Here is a 24,521-nt window from a genome sequence, read left to right on the forward strand (position 1 = left end):
CCTCCAGTGGAAAAATGAAGTGTGTTTTGCTTCATATCAAATAATTTGACCAATCAAATTGCATTGGATTGCAACACCTTGCACTTCTCTTTAAAATAAGAAAACATTAGGGTCTAGATTATCTTCTGAATATATTTTGAGGGGGTTTGGTCGGGTGCATAACAGGAGGAGTAATGATTCATTAGTGGAGGGATGATGGTACGTGATAACCAGCAGGAGGTTTCCTTGCCCGTGGTCAGGGTCAATGTTCAGGACTCCCAGGGAAGTTTCCTCCTGATTGCATATCACATTGCCACCACCTCAGTTGAGTCTGTCCTGCCAGTGGGACAGGACATATCCAGGGATGGTGGTGGTGGTGTCTGGAAGGTGTGATTCTGTGTGTGTGACTTTGTCAGGCTTTTGATTGACTAGGTTGTGAGACAGCTCTCCAGTTTCGCACTCGCCCCAAATGTTAGTAAGAATGACTTGCAAGGTGGACAGGACTGTTTCTGCTATTGTGTTTTCCAGTGCCTGAGCCAATGCCAAGTGGTCCATTCGGTTTCATTTCTTTGTTGAGACTTCACAGTGATTGATACAAACTGAATAACTTACTGGGCGATTTCAGAGGGCAGTTGTTCATCAACCATATTGTTGTGGGTCTGGAATCACATGTAGGCCAGACCAGGTGAGGATGGCAGATTTCCTTTTCTGAAGGACATGAGTGAACCATAGGTTTTTCCAACAATTGACGGTGATTTCATGGTCATCAGTCGAATCTTAACTCCAGATTTTTCAAAACTGAATTTGAATTCCACCATCTGCCCAGATCACAGAACTAATAGTCCTGCAATAATACAACTAGGCCATTGCCTCCCTATTAAATGATGAGGAACCTCAGTTACGTGGACAGATTGGGGAAGCTGGAAATGTTGTCCTTGGAGGAGATAAGGTTGAGAGGAAATTTGATCCAAGTGCTATAAGGCGTCTGGACAGAATAGATACGAAGGAACTATTTCCATGTGTAGAATGATCAAGAACCAGAGAACATAGTCTGAGGGTGATTGGAAAAAAAAAGCAAAGATAACATAAGAATAAACGGTTTCATACAGCAACTGATGAGAATCTGGAAAGCACTGTCTGAACGTTTGGTCGAGGCTGGTTCAATTGAGGAGTTCAAAAAGGAGTTTGATAACTACCGTTAGGGCTACAGAGAACAGGCAAAAGGGTACTTGTAAAAATCCGATTGCAAAACGTCAGCAAGGATGTCACAGCTGATTGGTGTCCGTCCATGTTGAAACCCATTGTATAATTCCTTCAGTTTGAGCAAGGTAATTTGTAAGAAGTGAGGAATTGCCATAATCTAAGGTTTACTACTTATGCCATGTCGATTCAGTTATTCATAGCATCATAGAATCCCGATAGTGTGGATGCACACTATTTGGCCCATCAGTTACATACCACCCTCTGAACAGCATCTCAGACACACCCACCCTATCCCTGTAATCCTGAATTTCTCATGGCTAATCCACTGAGCCAAGAGTGTGCTGCTGGAAAAGCACAGCCGGTCAGGCAGCATCTGAGGAGCAGGAGAATCAACGTTTCGAGCATAAGCCCTTCATCAGGAATGAGGCTTGTGGGCCAAGGGGGCTGAGAGATAAATGGGAAAGGGGAGTGTGGGGCTGGGGGGGGGGGGGGGGGGGGGGGGGGGAAGGGAGCTGAACGTAGGGGTGAAGGTGATAGGTCGGAGAGGAGGGTGGAGTGACTAGATGGGAAGAAAGATGGTCAGGTAGAACAGATCAAGAGGGTGGTGCCGAGTTGGAAGGCTGGATCTGGGATCAGGTGGGGGGAGGGGAAATGAGGAAACTGGGTGAAATCCACATTGACCCTGCGTGGTTGAAGTGTCCCAAGACGGAAGATGAGGCGTTCTTCCTCCAGGTGTCGGGTGGTTAGTGATTGTCGATGGAGGAGGCCCAGGACCTGCAGGTCCTAGGGGGAGTGAGAGACTGAGTTAAAGTGTTCACCTACAGGGCGGTGGGGTTGTTCCATGTGTGTGTCCTGGAGATGTTCTCTGAAACGTTCCGCAAGTAGGTATCCTTTCTCCCCAGTGGAGAGGAGACCGCATTGGGAGCAACAGATACAATAAATGGCATGTGTGGAAGTACAGGTAAATCTCTGGACGTGGAAGGAGCCTTTGGGGCTTTGCTTGGAGGTGAGGGGCATTTTGCAATTCTTGCGGTGGCGGGGGGGGGGGAGGTGGTTGGGGAGGGCAGGTGTGGGTCTGACAAGGGAGTCCTGGAGGGATTGGTCTTTACGGAACACAGATAAGGGTGGGGACGGAAATATATCCCTGGTGGTGGGGTCTGTTTGTAGATGGCAGAAATGGCGGAGGATCATGCAATGTATCTGGAGTTTGGTGAGGTGGAAGGTGAGGACCAAGGGGGTTCTGTCCTTGTTGCGGTTGGAGGGATGCGGTTCAAGGGCGGAGGTGCGGGAAGTAGAGGAGATGTAGTTAAAGATGCCCTCCAGCACGTGGGAGGGAAAATTATGGTCTTTGTAGAAGGAGGCCATCTTGTATGTTCTGAGATAGAATTGGTCCTTCTGGGAGCAGATGCGGCAGAGATGGTGGAATTTGGAATAAGGGATAGCATTTTTACAGGAGACAGGATGGGAGGAGGTGTAATCCAGGAAGCTGTGGGAGCTGGTGGCTTTGTAGTGGATATCCATGCTGAGTCGATCACTGTTAATGGAGATGGGGAGGTCCAGGAAGGGGAGAGAGGTGCCCGCGATGGTCCAGGTGAATTTGAGGTCAGGGTGGAAGGTAACGGTGAAGTTGATGAACTGTTCAATCTCCCCGTGGAAACACAAGGTTGCGCCAATATAGTCCTTGATGTAGCAGAGGAAAAGGTGGGGAATGCTGCCGGTGTAACTGTGGACCTTTATGGAATGCAGATTGGGGTGTGGAGGGAAATTTATCCCTGGTGGTCAGATCTGTTTGTAGGTGGTCGAAATGTCTGAGGACGATGCAATGTAGATCGGGGTGGGGAGGGAAATACCCAGTGTCACCCACATCATTCCCCACCTTTCCTCTGTTACATCGATGACTGTATTGCCGCACCTCGTGCTCCCACGAGGAGATTCAACAGTTCATCAACTTCACTAACACGTTCCACCCCAACCTTAAGTTCCTGGACCATCATGCACACCTCCCTGTCTTTCCTGGACCTCTCCATCTTCATTAACGTTGACGGACTCAACACGGACCTCCACTACAAACCCACCGACTCCCACAGCTACCTGGACTAAACTTGCTCGCAACCTGCCTCCTGTAAAAACGCTATCCCTTATTCCCAATTCCTCTGTTGCATCTGCTCCCAGGAGGACCAATTCCACCATAGAACACACCAGATGGGCGCCTTCTTCAAAGACTGCAATTTCCCCTCCCATGTGGTCGATGATGCATCTCATCCACTTCCCACACATCTGCAACCGCAACAAGGACAAACCCCCTGGTCCTCACCTTCCATCCCATTGCCTAACCCTTACCACCCGATGTCTGGAGGAAGAACGTCTCATTTTCTGCCTTGGGACCCTCCAACCACATGGAATCAACGTAGTTTTTGCCAGTTTCCTCATTTCCCCTACCCCCATTTTATCCAAGATCCAACCTTCCAACTCGGCATTGTTCTCTTGATCTGTCCTATCTGTCAATCTTCCATCTCACCTATCCGCCCCACCTTTCTCTCCGACCTATCACCTTCTCCCCCACCTTCATTTACCTATCGTATTCTTCCCCTACCCCCCCCCTTATCTCTCAGCCTCACAAGCCTCACTCCTGATGAAGAGCTTATGCTCGAAACGTCGATTCTCCTGCCCTTCAGATGCTGCCTGACTGCTTGTGCTTTTCCAGCAGCACTCTCTCGACTCTGATCTCCAGCATCTGCAATCCTCACTTGCTCCTAATCCACTGAACCTGCACATCCCTGGACACTATGGGCAATTTAGCATGGTCAATCCACCTAACTTGCACATCTTTGAACTGTGGGTGGAATCCGGAGCACCCATAGGAAATCCATACAGACACTGAAAAGTGCAAACTCCACACAGATATTGACCTGAGGATGGAATCGAACCCGGGTTCCTGGCACTGTGAGGTCGCAGTGCTAACCACTGAGCTAACTGTTAACCTCATGAAATCTCCTCCAGAAGATTCCTGTGGATCTCATCCCAGGGCAGTGATAGGGGCAATACAGTTCGGCTGAGTTCCTCCAAACTAAGTAGTACATTCAACCTGGGTTCCTACTCACCTAACACTGTGCAAGAACCAACCACTGGAAAGTGTGAATGCAGAGCAAGGGCAAGATCATGTCGATTATAATCTAGACTCACCTGTGAAAAATGGCCACTTCACTCAAAAAGAGGAGAACCTGTGGAACTGTAATCCAGAAGAGAAAGGGTTCTTGAAAGGGACATTATGAAAGCTTCCTATTTGAGGCTCTGCATTTTATCAAAGTTGCAAATAAATGGAACCGGAACAATTGTGTTTAAATTTGCTGATTTTGTATCCTCAGTCAATTTTCCACTTTCTTCTTTCTTGGTTTGTCTCCAGCTATTAGAATATAGCGGCAAAGGGAAGAGTATCATGGATGTTGGACTCGCACAAGCAAGATATCCCCTCAGCACCAGAAGCCATTACTTTGAAGTAGAGATCGTTGACCCAGGTGAAAAATGCTACATTGCCTTGGGACTGGCAAGAAAGGTTTGTGGTACAAAATGTATTTTTCTTCTACTTTGTTAAATATTTATGCTAATTGAGGTTAGACGATGTCACTGCTCGTCAACGGAAGAGCCAGTGTCAACACCGAGTATGGTCCAGATTCCATCCTTTATTCTGCCCCATGAATATGCTTTAACTGAAACCTCAAAAAAGTAGCACAAGAACATTGGGGTAAATATCTTCCATTTTGTACACCAGCTGTATTCATTGCCTTTCTGAGTACTGTTGCAAATTTAGCACAAAAGCATATTCTAAACTAATCTGAGACATATGACTGATGTCCAATTTGACAATTCTGCTTGATAAAAGCGAAAGGTAATGAAAGTCTTGTGACACTAGATTTTTGATGTTTTACTCCCAGCCACTTCAAAGATCTGAGAGTCTCTTAGTAGTTTTTACTGAAAGAGAAACCTAGCTCTGCAGTGAAGACTAGTGCTGTACTCTATAAGATAACAAGCCTGCAGTTAGCGCAGGTTAAATATTTGCTAGTCAGCTTAAAATGCTGAATTCACCTGTTGCTGTTCCAATTAGTACATTTTTAACAGCACATAATGTTTAATCTGCGAAAAGTCCTTTGTGCTCAGCATATCACCTAGTTCTTGTGTGCTTGTATTGCTAAAGAGGGTTGGACTTGTATGCCTACTATTTGCCTCAGGCTTTGCCATGAGGGAAGTGATGGTCATATGTCTGATGGTGTATGTCTGAATCACCTTCCAATTCATGACCCAACTTCTGTCTTCAGGCATAAAAACATCCTGTTGCAGGTATACAGTTGTAAGATAGTTAATGCTGGGCTTAGAGATTTTGGGTCTCTTACGAAGTCAAAGGATATGGAGAGGAAGCAGGAAAGTGGAGTTGAAGCTGAACATCAGCCATGAACATACTGCATGGCTTTCCATTGAAAGTGCCATATTGTTGGCTATTTTCTTCATTTGAGGAGAAAGTGAGGACTGCAGATGCTGGAGATCAGAGCTGAAAATGTGTTGCTGGAAAAGCGCAGCAGGTCAGGCAGCATCGAAGGAGCAGGAGAATCGACGTTTCAGGCATGAGCCCTTCTTCAGGAATGAGGAAAGTGTGTCCAGCAGGCTAAGATAAAAGGTAGGGGGGAGGGGCGTTGGAAATGCGATAGGTGGAAGGAGGTCAAGGTGAGGGTGATAGGCCAGAGTGGGGGTGGGGGCGGAGAGGTCAGGAAGAAGATTGCAGGTTAGGAAGGCGGTGCTGAGTTCAAGGGATTTGACTGAGACAAGGTGGGGGGAGGGGAAATGAGGAAACTGGAAAAATCTGAGTTCATCCCTTGTAGTTGGAGGGTTCCTAGGCGGATGATTAGGCGTTCTTCTATGGTCTGGCGATGGAGGAGTCCAAGGACCTGCATGTCCTTGGTGGAGTGGGAGGGGGAGTTGAAGTGTTGAGCCACGGGGTGGTTGGGTTGGTTGGTCCGGGTGTCCCAGAGGTGTTCTCTGAAACGTTCCGCAAGTAGGCAGCCTGTCTCCCCAATATAGAGGAGGCCACATCGGGTGCAGCGGATGCAATAAATGATGTGTGTGGAGGTGCAGGTGAATTTGTGGCGGATATGGAAGGATCCCTTGGGGCCTTGGAGGGAAGTGAGGGGGGAGGTGTGGGCGCAAGTTTTGCATTTCTTGCGGTTGCAGGGGAAGGTGCCGGGAGTGGAGGTTGGGTTGGTGGGAGGTGTGGACCTGACGAGGGAGTCACGGAGGGAGTGGTCTTTTCGGAACGCTGATAGGGGAGGGGAGGGAAATATATCCTTGGTGGTGGGGTCCGTTTGGAGGTGGCGGAAATGACGGCGGATGATACGATGTACATGGAGATTGCTGAAAATGTGTTGCTGGAACAGCGCTGCAGGTCAGGCAGCATCCAGGGAACAGGAGAATCGACGTTTCGGGCATAAGCCCTTCTTCAGGTTGGTGGGGTGGTAGGTGAGGACCAGTGGGGTTGTGTCCTGGTAGCGATTGAAGGGGTGGGGCTCAAGGGCAGAGGAGCGGGAAGTGGAGGAGATGCGGTGGAGGGCATCGTCGATCACGTCTGGGGGGAAATTGCGGTCTTTGAAGAAGGAGGCCATCTGAGTTGTATGGTATTGGAACTGGTCCTCCTGGGAGCAGATGCGGCGGAGACGAAGGAATTGGGAATATGGGATGGCGTTTTTCCAGAGGGCAGGGTGGGAGGAGGTGTAGTCCAGGTAGCTGTGGGAGTCGGTCGGTTTATAGTAAATGTCCGTGTTGATTCGGTCGCCCGAGTTTTGTGGTTTGGTTTCTACAGGAACAGAGATGCACTTCATGTGGGCGCCAAGGGTATAGGAAAGACCACGTATCCTGGAAATTGAGTGAAGGAGGAGGAACCAGGACCTCACAGATGCTGATATCGCACTTTCAATGTTTTGAAAAAGGGATTTAAAAGTTAAAAAAAAAAATAGTACTAAGACACACACAAAAATATAATAGACCAAGTGACCAAAGACTTGGTCAGAGAGGTAGTTTTATAGAGTGTCTTAAAGAAGGAAAGCGAAGTGAAGAGATGTCGGGAGAAAATCATGAGGCCTGGAAGCTGAAAGTATGGCCACCAATTGGAAACAAGAAAATAACAGCAGGAGTGGGCCATTTGGCCCTTTGCATCTGTTTTGCTATTTAATATGATCATGGCTGATCTTCCAACTTGATTTCCTGTTCCTGATTTTTCCCCATAGCTTTGATCCTGTTAGCCCTACGAATTTTTTCTCACTCCTTCTTGAAAATATTCAACGTTTTGGCCTCAACCACTCTGTGATCGTGAATTCCACATGCTCACCACTCTCTGGGTCAAGAAATTTCTCCTCATCTCAGCCCTAAACAGCCTACCCTCTGGTTCTGGAGTCCCATTCATGGGAACAATCTTCCTGTGTTTATACTGTCTAGCCCTTGTTTGAATTTTATAGATTTCTGTGAGATTCCCAGTCATTCTTCTAATTCCAGTGAATATAGTCCTAACTAACTCAATCTTGCTTGATACTGTGTGTGTGTGTGAAAGAGAATAACAGATGCAGATCTCAGTCACTGTCTAAGAATATGGGATAGGCCATATGTCTGTCTTGCCATCCCAGGAATCAGTCTAGTAAATCTTTGTTGCATTTCCTCAATATCTAGAACATCCTCCCTCAGATAAGGAGACCAAAACTGAGCACAATATTCCAGGTGTGGTCTCACCAAGACCCTAAGCAATTGCAGCAGGACATCCCTGCCCCTGTACTTGAATCCTCTGACTACAAAGGACAACAACATTTGCCATATTCGTGACCTGCTGCATCCAAGTCTCAAGGAACAATCTCCTTTCCCAATCTATCGCCATTCAGGTAATAATCTGCCTTCCTGCTTTCCCATTTAGAATTGGGAATACACAAAAGGACAGAATTACAGGAGCACAAATACCTGACTATTGTACAGCTGGAAGAAACTATGGAGAAGCTGGGGAGTAAGGCCATAGAGGGATTTGAAAACCAGGATGAAAACTTTGAAATCAAAACACTGTTTGATCTAGAGCGTTTGTGTTATTTTTGTGAGACACTGGGTCAGAAGATCCAGACCACTAAAGCATGGTTTACAGAGCTGGGGTGAGGAACTAGGTTTGTGTTTGTGGGGCATTGCAGTGGCTCTGTGGAAGGTAGAATGTATTTCACAGGATGAAGTCCAGCTCATCAGGAAGGGGGCTAATGAAATAAATATTGTGAATAAAAGTAATGGGAAAATTCAAGAGTGTAGAAACTGATGAGCTAAATGTGGGTGAAAACTTCTCTGCAAAAGGAACTTGCATGTCGGAGGAATAAAGTAGAGGTAGAAAATCAAATTGATCTGTTTTCAGCAGGACAAAGTTGTTCCCTTGGGCAGAATCCTCAAGGGGAAAAGGTGTAGCTTGGAAAAGACAAAGGGCCTGTATTGCAAGATTCCCAAGCGTGGGAAGTAAACACGAGGCGTTAGAACTAGTGATGTCACAAGAAGATATAGATTGAATAATACGAACAGAAACTTGGCTCCAAACTGAGCAGGAATGAAAAATAAACACGTGTGTGAATTTTTGTTTTAGGAGAGACAGAGTAGTTAAGAAAAATGGAGGAGGAGTAACAGCGTTAGTGAAGGTGGGAAAATGTGCTTTGTGTAGAGTGCTAGTGTACACAAGTAGTTCGAGCAGAAATTGAGATTAAAGTTAAAAAGAATCTGTTACATTAGTGGGACTTTTCTCCAGACCTTCCAATTATGGAAGGGCAATAGAAGAGGTACTCAGTAAACAGAGTAAGGAAGTAACAAAGGTATTGTTTGAAGAGATTTGAAATTACCCTCCTATTAATTGACGCAGGGAGGGAGAAAATGGAAGATAGAGGATTGAGTTCCTGCAACGTGTGCAGAGTTTCTTCTACAAACAGTATGTCCGGATGCCAGTAAGGAGAGAGACAGAATTCCAACAGCTGCAACAAAAACAGCTTGTATTTGTGCAATAATGTTTAATGTCATAAATTGCCCCTCAGGAGGATTGTAAAACAAGACATTGCACTGAAGCACATAAGAAGTATTAGGTCAGATGACCAGAAACTTGGTCAAAGAGGTAGATTTGTGAGGAGTATTTTAGAGGAGGGGAGCAAGGTCGAGAGGCAGAGAGCTTTAGGAAGGGATATTCCAGAGCTTTGGATCCAGGCAGGTGAAAAAGTGACCACGAGTGGTGGAGCAATTAAAACTTGAGATGTTCATGAGGCAAAACCTAAAAGAGTACAGGTATCTGAAAGATTCTGGAACTGGAGGAAATTATAAAGAAGGGGAAAGGCAAAGCTAGAGTGATTTAAAAATTAAGAACGAGAATCTGAAAATAAAGAATTAATTGAGCCATGAGACTCCAAGACTGCTGTCAGTTGAGACAGTAACAGCAGAATTTGGAATGGCCTCAGGTTTATGGAAGATGGATGGTGGCAGACTGGCCTGTAGTACGTTTGAATAGTCACATTTGGAAATAACTAAGGCATTAAAATGAGTTTTTGGCATCAGATTAGCTGAAACAGGCAAAATTTGGGTAATGTTATAGATGTGAAAATAGGCAATCCTGATGACGGATATAGATGAAAACTCTGAGTCAAATATGATGTAGAGAGCTACTGGGGACAGGGATCACTAGGGTACTGGTGTGAGTATAGCTGAACCCTTGGGGAATAGTGAACATAATCTTTTAAAGATCAATCAAGAAAGAGAAAGTGAGTATAAAAATCGAAGGGAGACTCTGGAGATGGAGGTAATGAGGTAAATTGAAACACTGAAGATCATAGACTGCAGCATAAATAGACATGACGAAAATTGAGAATATTTTAAAATTTTCAGGTACAATAAATAAACAAGGTTGAAGAGAAGAGCATCAGGGAGTTATATGTACGATTTTTAAAAAACATTGACATTGAGAGATCATATGAAAACAACATACAGTCATAGAGATATGCAACATGGAAACAGACTCTTGGTCCATGCTGACCTGATATCTGAAAAAAACCAAGTCTCATTTGCCAGCATTTAGCCCATATCCCTCTAAACCCTTCCTATTCATATACCCATCCAAATGTCTTTTAAATGCTGTGGTTCTGTTCACCGAGCTGAAAGTTTTTGTTGCAAACGTTTCATCCCCTGTCTAGGTGACATCCTCAGTGCTTGGGAGCCTCCTGTGAAGTGCTTCTGTGGTGTTTCCTCCGGCATTTATAGTGGCCTGTCCCTGCCGCTTCCGGTTGTCAGTTTCAGCTGTCCGCTGTAGTGGCCGGTATATTGGGTCCAGGTCGATGTGTTTGTTGATGGAGTTTGTGGATAAGTTTCCTAGAAGCATGGCACTCATCCACAAACTCCATCAACAAACACATAGACCTGGACCCAATATACCGGCCACTACAGCGGACAGCTGAAACTGACAACCGGAAGCGGCAGGGACAGGCCACTATAAATGCCGGAGGAAACACCACAGAAGCGCTTCAAAGGAGGCTCCCAAGCACTGAGGATGTCACCTAGACAGGGGACGAAACGTTTGCAACAAAAACTTCCAGCTCGGCGAACAGAACCACAGCAACGAGCACCCGAGCTACAAATCTTCTCACAAACTTTGAATGTCTTTTAAATGTTGTAATTGTACCAGCCTCCACCAGTTCCTCTGGCAGTTCATTCCATACATGCACCCTCTGCATAAACAAGTTGCCCCTCAAGTCCCTTTTAAATCTTTCCCTTCTCACCTTAAATCTATACCCTCTACATTTGGGCTCCCCCACCCCAGGGAAAAGACCATGTCTATTTATCCTATCCTTGCCCCTCATGATTTAATAAACCTCCTATATGGTCACCCCCTCAGCCTCCAGGGAAAATAAGCTCCAGTCTATTCAGCCTCTCCTTGTAGCTCTATGCCTTCAATCCTGGCAACTTCCTTGAAAATCTTTTCTGAACCCTTTCATGTTTGACAATATCCTTCCTATAAGCAGGAAGACCATAATTGCACACAGTATTCCAAAAATGGCCTTACCAATATCCTATATAGCTGCAACATGACCTCGCAACTCCTATATTCAATGCTCTGACAAATAAAGGAGAGCATACCAAACACTTTCTTCACTATCCTGTCTACCTAAGACTCCACTTTCAAGGAACTATGAACCTGCATTCCAAGGTTTCTTTATTCAGCAACACTCCCCAGGATGTTACCCTTAAGTAAATATGTCCTGCCCTGATTTGCCTTTCCAAAATGCAGTATCCACATTTATTTAAATTAAACTTCATCTGACACCCATTGGCGCATCTGGTTACTTTGAGATAATGTTATTTACTGTCCATATGCCACAAAATTTTGTGTCATTTGCAAACTTACTAACCATATCTCCTATGGTCGCATTCAAATCATTTATGTAAATGACAAAAAAGCAGTGGATCCAGCACCGATCCTTGCGACATACTGTTGATCACAATCCGAAAACCAACCCTTCACCACCATCCTGTCTCCTACCTTCAAGCCCATTTTGTATCCAAATGGCTACTTCTCCCTGTACTCTGAGATCTAACGTTGCTAATCAGTCTACAATGGGGAACCTTGTCGAAAGCCTTACTGAAGTCCATATAGATAACATCTACCGCTCTGCCTTCATCAATCCTCTTTGTTACTTCTCCAAAAAACTCAGCCAAGTTCGTGAGACACGATTTCCCAAGCCTTTCCAAATACTTGTGAATCCTGTCCCTCAGAATCCACTCCAACAGAGGTCCAAAGATGTGCAAATTCAGTGCACTGGCCATGCTTAATGGCCTATAGTGTTCAGGCATATGTAGGCATGGGAAATGTAGGGTTACAGGGAAAGGGCAGGGGGATGGGTCTGAGTGGGATTCTTTTTGGAGGGTGAATTTGGACTGAATAGCCTGTTTTCACGCTATGGATTCTATGGAACTTATCCACAACTGATGTCAGACTCACCGGTCTATAATTCCCTGGCTTTTCCTTACCTGCTTTCTTAAAGAATTGCACCACATTAGTCACTCTCCAGTCTTTGAGCACCTGACTCATAGCTACTGATGATACAGCTATCTCAGCAAGGGCCCCAGCAATCATTTCCCTACTTTCCCACAAAGTTCTGGGATGTACCTGATCAGATGTGTTTTAAGATGTCCAGCACCATCACCTCAGTACACTTTTCAAAATTATCACTATTTATTTCTGCAAGTGCTCTAGATTCTGTATCTTTCTCTACAAAAATACTCATTTATTATCTCACCAACCTTCTTCATTTCCACACATAAGACTGTCTTGTTGATCTTGAAGGGCCCCATTCTCCCTGTAGTTACTCTTTTTCCCTTAATGTATTTGTAGAATCTCTTTGAATTCCCCTTAACCCTATTTGCCAAAGCCATCTCATGTCCCCTTTTTGCCCTCCTGATTTCCCTCTTGACTATACTCCTACTGCCCATTTCTCCTTGAGGAATTCACTCGATCCTAGCTGTCTATAACCTGCCACATGCCTCCTTTTTCTTGACCAGAGTCTCAATTTCTCTAGTCATCCAGAATTCCCAACACCTCCCAGCCTTTTCCTTCACACTAGTGGGAACGTACTGCCTCTGGACTCTTATCTCATTTTTGAAGGCCTTCCACTTTCCAGCCATACCTTGATCTGCAAATAGCATCTCCCAATCAACTTTTGAAAATTCTTACCTAATACCATCAAAATTGGCTTACCTCCAGTTTAGAACTTGAACTTTTTGATCAGGGCTGTCCTTTTCCATAACTACTTTAAAGCTAAAAGTCACACAACACCAGGTGATAGTCCAACAGGTTTATTTGGAAACACTGCCATTTGGAGCACTGCTCCTTCATCAGGTGGTTGTGGAGGTTAAGATCATGCTTTAAAACTAATAGAATTATGATCACTGGCCCCAGAGTGCTCCCCCACTGACACCTCAGTCACTTGCCCTGTCTTATTTCCCAAGAGAAGGTCAAGTTTTGTTCCTTCTCTAGCAGGTGTATTCACATATTGAATAAGAACATTTTCTTGTAACACTTAACAAATTTCTCTTCATCTAAGCCCTTAACACTCTGGCAGTCCCAGTCTATGTTTGGAAAGTTAAAATCTCCTACCATTACAACCCTATCATTCTTCGAGAGATGTGAGATCTCCTTACAAATTTGTTTCTAAATTTCCCATTGACTATTGGAGGGCCTATAATACAACCCCAATAAGGTGATCATCCCTTTCTTACTTCTCAGGTCCACCCAAATAATCTCATTGGACGCACTCTCAGGAATATCTTCCTTAAGTACAGCCATAATATTATCCTAACCAAAAACGCCACTCTCGCTCCTCTCTTGTCCCACCTTTCTATCTTTCCTATTGCATCTATACCCTGGGACATTAAGCTGTCTGTCCTGCATTTCCCTGAGCCAAATGCTGGTCCTGAACTCTGATCAAGAGGCCTTTAAAAGACTCCTTTATCTCAGATTTACCCTCAGACAGCCACCCCCATTCTCATTTCTGCACTTCCTGCTTAATACTGTTGCAATTAGCCTTTAACCAGTTTAGCTTTCTCACCCAGGGACCAGTCTTATCCTTATCCGAAACTATTTTAAAACCTATAGCATTATGATCACTGTTCCCAAAATACTCCCCTATTGAATCACATGACTAGATTCATTCCCCAATACAAAATCGAGTATGGCATATGTACTAATCCAAGATTGAAACTCTTCTATCTTATCTGTTATACTCCTTGCACTGAAAGAAAGACCCTTCAGACTGGCAGTCCCAATGTGTTTATTAACCTGGCCCTGCCTGTTCGACTTAGCTGACTTAATCTCTACCTTCTCCTCAATCACAATAGACAATAGGTGCAGGAGTAGGCCATTCTGCCCTTCGAGCCTTCACCAACATTCAATATGATCATGGCTGATCATCCTTAATCAGTATACTGTTCCTGCCTTATCTCCATAACCCTTGATTCCACTATCCTTGAGAGCTCTATCCAACTCTCTTAAATGAATCCAGAGACTGGGCCTCCACTGCCCTCTGGGGCAGAGCATTCCACACAGCCACCACTCTCTGGGTGAAGAAGGTTCTCCTCATCTCTCTCCTAAATGGTCTACCCGTATTTTTAATCTGTGTCCTCTGGTTCGGCACTCACCCATCAGCGGAAACATGTTTCCTGCCTCCAGAGTGTCTAATCCTTTAATAATCTTATATGTCTCAATCAGATCCCCTCTCAGTCTTCTAAACTAAAGGGTATACAAGCCCAGTCGCTCCAGTCTTTCAGTGTAAGGTAATCCCACCATTCCAGGAATTGACCTCGTGAACCTACGCTGCACTCTCTCAATAGCCAGAATGTCTTTCCTCAAATTTGGAGACCAGAACTGCACGCAGTACTCCAGGTGTGGTCTCACCAGGGCCCTGTACAGCTGCAGAAGAACCTCTTTGCTTCTATACTCAATCCCTCTTGTTATGAAGGCCAGCATGCTATTAGCCTTCTTCACTACCTGCTGTACCTGCATGCTTACCTTCATTGACTGGTGTACAAGAACACCCAGATCTCTCTGTACTGCCCTTTACCTAAATCAATTCCATTTAGGTAGTAATATGCCTTCCTGTTCTTGCCACCAAAGTGGATAACCATACATTTATCCACATTAAGCTGCATCTGCCACTCACCTAACTTGTCCAGGTCACCCTGTAATCTCCTAACATCCTCATCACATTTCACCCTACCACCCAGCTTAGTTTCATCAGCACATTTGCTAATGTTATTGCTAATACCATCTTCTATATCATTAATATACATTGTAAAAAGCTGTGGTCCCAACACTGATCCCTGAGGTACTCCACTGGTCACTGCCTGCCATTCCGAAATGGAGCCGTTTATCACTACTCTTTGTTTCCTATCAGCCAACCAACTTCCAATCCAAGTTAGTACCTTGCCCCCAATACCATGCGCCCTAACTTTGCTCACTAACCTCCTATGTGGGACTTTATCAAAAGCTTTCTGAAAGTCCAGGTATACTACATCTACGGGATCTCCCTCGTCCATCTTCAGAGTTAGATCCTCAAAAAATTCCAGAAGATTAGTCAAGCATGATTTCCCCTTTATAATTCCATGCTGACTCTGACCTATCGTGTCGTAATTTCATCCTTTATAACAGACTCCAGTATCTTTCCCACCACTGAGGTCACACTAACTGGTCTATAATTTCATATTTTCTCTCTCCCACCTTTCTTAAAAAGTGGTACAACATTAGCTACCCTCCAATCCATAGGAACTGATCCCGAATCTATCGAACTCTGGAAAATAATCACCAACGCATCCATGATTTCTCAAGCCACCTCTTTCAGTACCCTGGGATGTAGACCATCAGGCCCCGGGGACTTATACATAGAATACATAGAATACATAGAAAAATACAGCGCAGTACAGGCCCTTTGGCCCTCGATGTTGCGCTGATCCAAGCCCACCTAACCTACACTAGCCCACTATCCTCCATATGCCTATCCAATGCCTGTTTAAATGCCCATAATGAGGGAGAGTCCACCACTGCTACTGGCAGGGCATTCCATGAACTCACGACTTGCTGAGTAAAGAATCTACCCCTAACATCTGTCCTATACCTACCCCCCCCTTAATTTAAAGCTATGCCCCCTTGTAATAGCTGACTCCATACGTGGAAAAAGGTTCTCATGGTCAACCCTATCTAAACCCCTAATCATCTTGTACACCTCTATCAAGTCACCCCTAAACCTTCTTTTCTCCAATTGAAACAACCCCAAGTGCCTCAGCCTTTCCTCATACGATCTTCCGACCATACCAGGCAACATCCTGGTAAACCTCCTCTGCACCCGTTCCAGTGCCTCCACATCCTTCCTATAGTATGGCGACCAAAACTGCACACAATACTCCAGATGCGGCCACACCAGAGTCTTATACAACTGCAACATGAACCTTATCAACCTTCAGACCTAACAGTCTCTCCAACACCAAATCCTGGCAAATATAAATTCCCTTAAATTCAGGTCCTTCAGCCACTGTTACCTCAGGGAGATTGCTTGTGTTCACTGCTTGGTTCCATACACACACACCCCCCCCCCCCCGCCCCACCCCCCAAAAAAAAATCCATGTGCTGTAAATAGACACACAATGCCACGAGGGAGGGAATTCCAGGATTTTGACCCAATGATGTTGAAGGGTCAATGGTATGTTTCAAAGTCAGGTGAGTGGCTTGAAACTTGTGGAGGTATTTGCATGTATCCATTCTCCTTGTCCTTCGAGATGGAAATGGTCCTGGGTTTGGAAAGTGATAAGTATCTTTGTTGAATTTCTGCAGTGTGTTTTGTAGATAGTGCACACTGCTGCTAACCATTGGTGGTGGAGGGAGTGGATGTTTGTGCATGTGGTGCCAATCAAGCAAGCTGCTATATTTCCCCTTTTACATTGACCAACGACATTTAATACCCATAGACCTCAACCCAGGCTGCAGTCAAGAGAGTAGGTCTCTAGCCAGTCCAAGGGAAACTGTATGTATTACAAAATCTCTGAAGGAAAAGAAATCACGTAACAACTATCCGTAGGAATTTGGCATACTGACCATTGGGATGTTGGTTGACAGCTGTTGAAAATCATTTCAGTTGAGATTGTTATCACAGAAAGGAAGCATTCAGCCCATCAATCTGGGCGGATTGAATCCTGGTCCCACAGAGGTGAAAGAACAGTCAAATGTGTAACCACCCTGTCTGTTAAAGTCACTAATGTTCCATTTGAAATTCTACATTTGAAACTGTTAATAGGACCTCATGCCAAATCAAATTCTGCTTTTTCGATATTAGCTGTATTATTATGAGTTGAGATCTGATTAAATAGTGAAACAAGCTTGAGGAACTGACCGGCCTCCTGTTCCTGTGGTGCGATCAATGGAAAAGAAAATTAGCTAAAATATGTTTCTCAGCACAGCAAAAAGACGCCGGTGGAAAAATGTATATCGTGTGTTCTTATCTTCTTACCACTTTCCTATAAAATATTTTGTCCTATTTAGTTTTGCAATATCAAATTATGAGCAGTGGAAAATATTGCAGTACTTCAATTATGCCAGTTTCCGCACTGACTTTTCTCCTGTTCATCATCTTTTCCTGAAAATGTTGGCTCCTGCTGGTGATGGTTGTACAAAATGTCTTTATTTTGTTTTGTCATTACATGTGCCAATCTTAAAAACAACCAGCAAAAGCTGATCAATAGTTTGAAAGTAAATGACAGAGCCGCAAAAGGTTGACAGCTGGTAAGTATGTTTGAATTTAGATTGATCAATTGTGAAGGAAATGAGTTAAATTGGGCCTTGTACTCATTGTAATCCAAGTTACAGACATAGAACATAGAAGAATACAGCGCAGTACAGGCCCTTCAGCCCTCGATGTTGCGCCGATCCTAGCCCACTTAACCTACACTAGCCCACTATCCTCCATATGCCTATCCAATGCCCGCTTAAATGCCCATAATGAGGGAGAGTCCACCACTGCTACTGGCAGGGCATTCCATTAACTCACGACTCGCTGAGTAAAGAATCTACCCCTAACATCTATCCTATACCTACCCCCCCCTTACTTTAAAGCTATGCCTCCTTGTAATAGCTGACTCCATACGTGGAAAAAGGTTCTCACGGTCAACCATATCTAAACCCCTAATCATCTTGTACACCTCTATCAAGTCACCCCTAAACCTTCTTTTCTCCAATGAAAACAACCCCAAGTGCCTCAGCCTTTCCTCATACGATCTTCCTACCATACCAGGCAACATCCTGGTAAACTGCCTCTGCACCCATTCCAGTGCCTCCACATCCTTCCTATAGTATGGCGACCAAACCTGCACACAATACTCCAGATGCGGCCGCACCAGAGTCTTATACAACTGCAACATGACCTCAGTACTCCGGAACTCAATTCCTCTACCAATAAAAGCCATATGCCTTCTTCACCGCACTATTTACCTGGGTGGCAACTTTCAAAGATCTGTGTACATGGACACCAAGATCCCTCTGCTCATCTACACTACCAAGTATCCGACCATTAGCCCAGTACCCCATCTTTTTGTTACTCTTACCAAAGTGAATCACCTCACACTTAGCTACATTGAACTCCATTTGCCACCTTTCTGCCCAGCTCTGCAGCTTATCTATATCCCGCTGTAACCTGCCACATCCTTCCTCACTGTCTACAACTCCTCCGACTTTCGTATCATCCGCAAACTTGCTCACCCAACCTTCTAACCGCTCCTCCAGGTCATTTATAAAAATGACAAACAGCAATGGTCCCAAACAGATCCTTGCGGAACACCGCTATTGACGGCACTCCAAGATGAACCTTTGCCATCAACTACTACCCTTTGTCTTCTTCCAGCCAGCCAATTCCTAATCCAAACCTCCAACTCACCCTCAATGCCATACCCCCGTATTTTTTGCAGTAGCCTACCATGGGGAACCTTATCAAACGCCTTACTAAAATCCATATACACCACATCTGCTGCTTTACCCTCGTCCACCTCCTTAGTCACCTTCTCAAAGAATTCAATAAGTTTTGTGAGGCACGACCTGCCCTTCACAAAACCATGCTGACTATCCTTGATCACATTATTCCTATCCAGATGTTCATAAATCCTATCCCTTACAATTCTCTGTAAGACTTTGCCCACAACAGAAGTGAGACTCACCAGCCTATAGTTACTAGGGTTATCCCTACTCCCCTTCTTGAACAAGGGAACCACATTTGCTAGCCTCCAATCTTCTGGCACTAGTCCTGTAGACAACGAGGACATAAAAATCAAGGCCAATGGCTCTGCAATCTCCTCCCTTGCTTCTCAGAGAATCCTAGGATAAATGCCATCAGGCCCAGGGGACTTATCTATTTTCACCCTTTCCAGAATTTCCAACACCTCTTCTCTACAAACCTCAAAGCCATCCATTCTACTTAATTGTGACTCAGTATTCACATCGACAACAATGTCCTGTTCCTGAGTGAATACTGACGAAAAGTATTCATTCAGTGTCTCCCCAATCTCTTCAGCCTCCACACGCAACTTCCCACTACTATCCTTGACTGGACCTATTCCTACCCTAGTCATTCTTTTATTCCTGACATACCTATCGAAAGCCTTAGGGTTTTCCCTAATCCTACCAACTAAGGACCTTTCATGTCCCCTCCTTGCTGCTCTTAGCTCTCTCTTCAGGTCCTTCCTGGCTACCTTATAACACTCAATCGCCCCAATTGAACCTTCACGCCTCATCTTTACATAGGCCGCCCTCTTCCATTTAACAAGAGATTCCAATTCCTTATTAAACCACGGCTCCCTCACCCTTTCCTCCCTGCCTGACAGGTACATACTTATCAAGGACACTCAATAGTTGCTCCTTGAACAAGCTCCACATATCAATTACGCCCTTGCCTTGAAGCCTACTTTTCCAAGCCACACATCCTAAGTCATGCCTCACCACATCATAATTTCCTTGCCCCCAGCTATAACTCTTGCCCTGTAGTGCACACTTATCCCTCTCCATCACTAGAGTAAAAGTCACCGAATTGTGGTCACTGTCCCCAAAATGCTCACCTACCTCTAATTCTAACACCTGGTCTGGTTCATTACCCAGAACCAAATCCAGTATGGCCTCACCTCTTGTTGGCCTGTCTACATATTGTGTCAGGAAACCCTCCTGCACACATTGGGCAAACACTGACCCATCTAACGAACTTGAGCTATAGCTTTCCCAATCAATAATCGGAAAGTTAAAGTCCCCCATAACAACCACCCTATTACTTTCACTCTTCTCCTGAATCATCATCGCCAACATTGACAGGATGAGGAGTGTTCAAATGCAGAAGGCGGCCATTTGGCTCACTGTGCCTGGACCGGCTTGTAACATGAGGAACTTCCCAACTTAGGTTACAGTGCACATTTAAATAAGAAGACTATCGAGCTGGTAAATGTCCGTGAATTGAAGTACAGAAGATTACAATGCACTTCTCCAATTATCTGCTTCTGTTCTTCCCTCCAAAATGAGGCTGCCACTGTTTGCCCCAACCTCCAGCCTGGTGGACACCTTCTGATCATTACATTTCTCCACTGGGTTTCCTGGGATGATGCCATGCCTGCCTTTTCCATTTTGAGTTCAGTGTTTTTTTGATTATATTAGATTACTTACAGTGTGGAAACAGGCCCTTCGGCCCAACAAGTTCACACCGACCCGCCGAAGCGTAACCCACCCATGCCCCTACATTTACCCCTTACCTAACACTACGAGCAATTTAGCACAGCCAATTCACCTGACCTGTACATCTTTTGGAGTGTGGGAGGAAACCGGAGCACCCGGAGGAAACCCACGCAGACACGGGGAGAACGTGCAAACTCCACACAGTTAGTCGCCTGAGGCAGGAATTGAACCCGGGTCTCTGGCGCTGTGAGGCAACAGTGCTAACCACTGTGCCACCGTGCCGCCCACTATTCCATTTGACTGAGCAGTTGAGATTCTAGAGTTAAATCCTGTTCAGTGACTGGGTGGAGTTGATCCTTACTTTGCAAGATGGCTGATTGCAGTGAGCACCTGGTGACTGGCAGGACCAGTAGAAGCTGTAGACTGGGCTGTGGGCATGTATCGTGTAATTTAAGTTGTTGTGCTCGTTGGATATCTGGCAGCTCTTGACTTTGGTTGTAGGGAAGGTTACTGGTGTCTTTGCCCCACTGGTGTGATGTGGTGCCATTTGTCGAATACAGAACAAAGAAAATTCCAGCACATGAACAGGCCCTTCGGTGCTCCAAGCCTGTGCCGATCCAGATCCTCTATCTAAAGCTGTTGCCTATTTTCCAAGAGTCTGTCTCCCTTTGCTCCCTGCCCACTCATGTATCTGTCTAGATACATTTTAAATGACACTATTGTGCCCGCCTCTCTCACCTCAACTGGCAATGTATTCCAGGCACCCACCACCCTCTGCATAAAGAACTTTCCATTCAGAAATCTCGCCTAAACTTTTCCCGTCTCACTTTGAACTTGTGACCCTTAGTAATTGAGGAATGGGCAGAGTACATGTGTAGTTGGGGAATTGGCTGCTTTTGAGCTTTTTGTGTGTTGAGAATGAAGTTTTTTTTTCAGAGCAGCACTTCAATTCCTGTCTTTTTTTATGGGTGAGGGGGTCAGGTGGCAACATTTCTAACATCATTTTGTTCTGGTCTGGTGCCAGGGCAGACCTTAATCATACAAAGCAAAGCATTCCAGGTTCTAAAAGTATGAACTAAAAACAGAAAATGCTGGAACTACTCAGCTTGTCTTTACAAGATCCAAGGGGAAAGAAACAGGATTAACTTTACAGGATGATCTTTCATCCACAATTCAAGACAGCTTTAAAAGATTTAAAGCAAGGGAAATATGGGAGAATGGGAAAATAACAGAAGGCAAGGTCTGCAATACAGCAGTAGATGTAGTAGTAATCTGCCTAAGGGCAGGTCCTGCACTCATGTCTCCACTTATCAGGACCTTTCACTTTCCAGTTGCACACAGAAGTCTTGTGTTTTTATTTTTAATGAGCAATATGACGCGGAAAATTAATGTATTGTGATTTCCTGTTACCTACCTTTTTAAGTGCTCAAAGATCCCCTTCCCAAAGGATTTTCCTCCTATAAACTGCCAGTGTCCCTCAAAGTTCTACCTCATCTGCTATTACTATTGAAAATTCACCGGTTCCACCATTGGCATGGTTTGTAAGACTCAACATGGGAACCTTACCTGGACAGAAGGTGGGAGACATTGACCGACCATCAAGTTGGTGGGGGAGAGGCAAATGAAGTGGTAATGGGATGAGTGAAGAAGGTCCAAATTAATAACCAACCGTTATCAGAACACAAAAACAAGGAAAAAAAACTGAAATAGACAATAGGTGCAGGAGTAGGCCATTCTGCCCTTTGAGCCAGCACCACCATTGACTATGATCATGGCTGATCATCCTCAATCAGTATCCTGTTCCTTGTCCCTATAACCCTCGATTCCACTATCCTTAAGAGCTCTATCCAACTCTTTCTTGAAAGTATCCAGAGACTTGGCCTCCCCAGCCTTCTGGGGCAGAGCATTCCATATACCCACCACTCTCTGGGTGAAGACGTTTCTCCTCAACTCTATTCTAAGTAGCCTACATCTTATTTTTAAAGTGTGTCCTCTGGTTCGGGACTCACCCATCAGCGGAAACATGCTTCCGACCTCCAGAGTGTTCAATCCTTTAATAATCTTCTACGTCTCAATCAGATCCCCTCTCAGCCTTCTAAACTCAAGGGTATACAAGCCCAGTCGCTCCAATCTTTCAGCGTAAGATAGTCCCGCTATTCCGGGAATTGACCTCATGAACCTACGCTGCACTCCCTCAATAGCCAGAATGTCTTTCCTCAATTTTGGAGACCAGAACTGCTCACAGTACTCCAGGTGTGGTCTCACCAGTGCCCTGTACAGCTACAGAAGGACCTCTTTGCTTCTATACTCAATTCCTCTTGTTATGAAGGCCAGCATGCTATTAGCTTTCTTCACTGCCTGCTGTACCTGCATGCTTACCTTCATTGACTGATGTACAAGAACACCCAGATCTCTTTGTACTGCCCCTACTCCATTTAGGTAGTAATCCGCCTTCCTGTTCTTGCCACCAAAGTGGATAACCATACATTTATCCACATTAAACTGCATCTGCCATGCATCTGTCCACTCACCTAACCTGTCCAGGTCGCCCTGTAATCTCCTAACATCCTCCTCACATTTCACCCTACCACCCAGCTTTGTCATCAGCAAATTTGCTAATATTACTTTTAATACCTTCATCTATATCATTAATATACATTGTAAAAAGCTGCAGTCCCAGCACTGATCCCTGCGGCACACCACTGGTCACCGCCTGCCATTCCAAAAGGGAGCGTTTATCACTACTCTTTGTTTTCTGTCAGCCAACTAATTTTCAATCCATGTCAATATTTTGCCCCTGATACCATGTGTCCTAATTTTGCTCACTAAAATGTGCAAAGAAAAGGTAAGAAAATGGGGGCAGAGATTACAATGTGAAAATTGTTGACCTCCCTTATGAGTTCAGAAGGCTGCAAAGTCCCTAATCAAGGCTTTCATCAAGAGGTGGGTGCAGGTGAGGACTGCAAATGTTGGAGATCAGGGTCGAAGAGTGTGGTGCTGGAAAAGCACAGCAGGTCAAGCCGTATCCGAGGAGCAGGAGAATCAATGTTTCGATCCACAAAGTCATGTCCCCAACGTTTCACCCTTTTGTTTCCCCAGCCCCAACGTCTTATCTTCACCATAGACATCCAGTCCCTGTACACTTCGATCTGCCATGACGAAGGCCTCCAAGCCCTCCATTTCTTCCCCTCACGCCGACCCAACCAGTACTCTTCCACCGACACTCATTCGATTGGCTGAACTGGTCCTCACCCTCAACAACTTCTCCTTCCAATCCTCCCACTTCCTCCAGACCAAAGAGGTAGCCATGGGCACCCACCTGGGCCCCAGCTATACTTGCCTCTCCGTCTGGTATGTGGAACAGTCCATCTTCCGCAGCTACACCGGCACCATTCCATACCTTTTCCTCTGCTACATTGCTGACTGTATCGGCGCCATCTTGTGCTCCCACGAGGAGGTTGAACTGTTCATCAACTTTAATAACACCTTCCACGCTGACCACACATTCACCTGGACCATCTCACACCTCCATCACCTTCCTGGACCTCTCCATCTCCATTTTGGGTGACCGACTCAACATAGACATCAACTACAAACTCACGGACTCCCACAGCTACCTGGACTACACATCCTCCCACCCTGCCTCACATAAAAACGCTATCCCTTATTCCCAACTCCTCCACCTCCACCGTATCTCCTCCCAGGAGGACCGATTCCACCACAGAACACACCAGATAGCCTCCTTCAAAGACCGCACTTTTCCCTCCCAGATGATTGACGATGCCCTCCAGCACATTTCTTCCACTTCCCGCACCTCCGTCCTTGAACCCCACCCATCTATTTGCAACAGGGACAGACCCCCCGCCCTGGTCCTCGCCTTCCTCCCCACCAACCTCCGGATACATTGCATTAACCTCTGCCATTTCTGCCACCTGCAAATAGACCCCACCACCAGGGATATATTTCCCTCCCCACCCCCGTCTGGATTTCAGAGAGACCATTCCCTCTACGACCCCCTTGTCAGGTCCACGCGCCCCCACTAACCCATCCTCCCCATCCAGCACCTTCCCCT

The 24,521-nt window shown here is 45.3% G+C and overlaps 1 protein-coding gene across 2 annotated transcripts in view; it reads left to right on the top strand.

Moving 5' to 3' along the window:
* spryd3 (SPRY domain containing 3) overlaps positions 1 to 24,521 on the top strand; it is a 384,202-nt gene that overhangs the window by 152,651 nt on the left and 207,030 nt on the right. For both annotated transcript variants that reach the window (XM_043682106.2, XM_043682107.2), the window contains exon 7: positions 4,586 to 4,735. In XM_043682106.2, coding sequence (XP_043538041.1) covers positions 4,586 to 4,735 — 150 coding nt within the window. The remainder of the gene's footprint in view (positions 1 to 4,585; positions 4,736 to 24,521) is intronic.

Source organism: Chiloscyllium plagiosum, unplaced genomic scaffold, assembly GCF_037043375.1.
Source record: "Chiloscyllium plagiosum isolate Xiang-an unplaced genomic scaffold, Cpla_swu_hap1 HiC_scaffold_53X, whole genome shotgun sequence".
Classification (NCBI taxonomy): Eukaryota; Metazoa; Chordata; class Chondrichthyes; order Orectolobiformes; family Hemiscylliidae; genus Chiloscyllium; species Chiloscyllium plagiosum.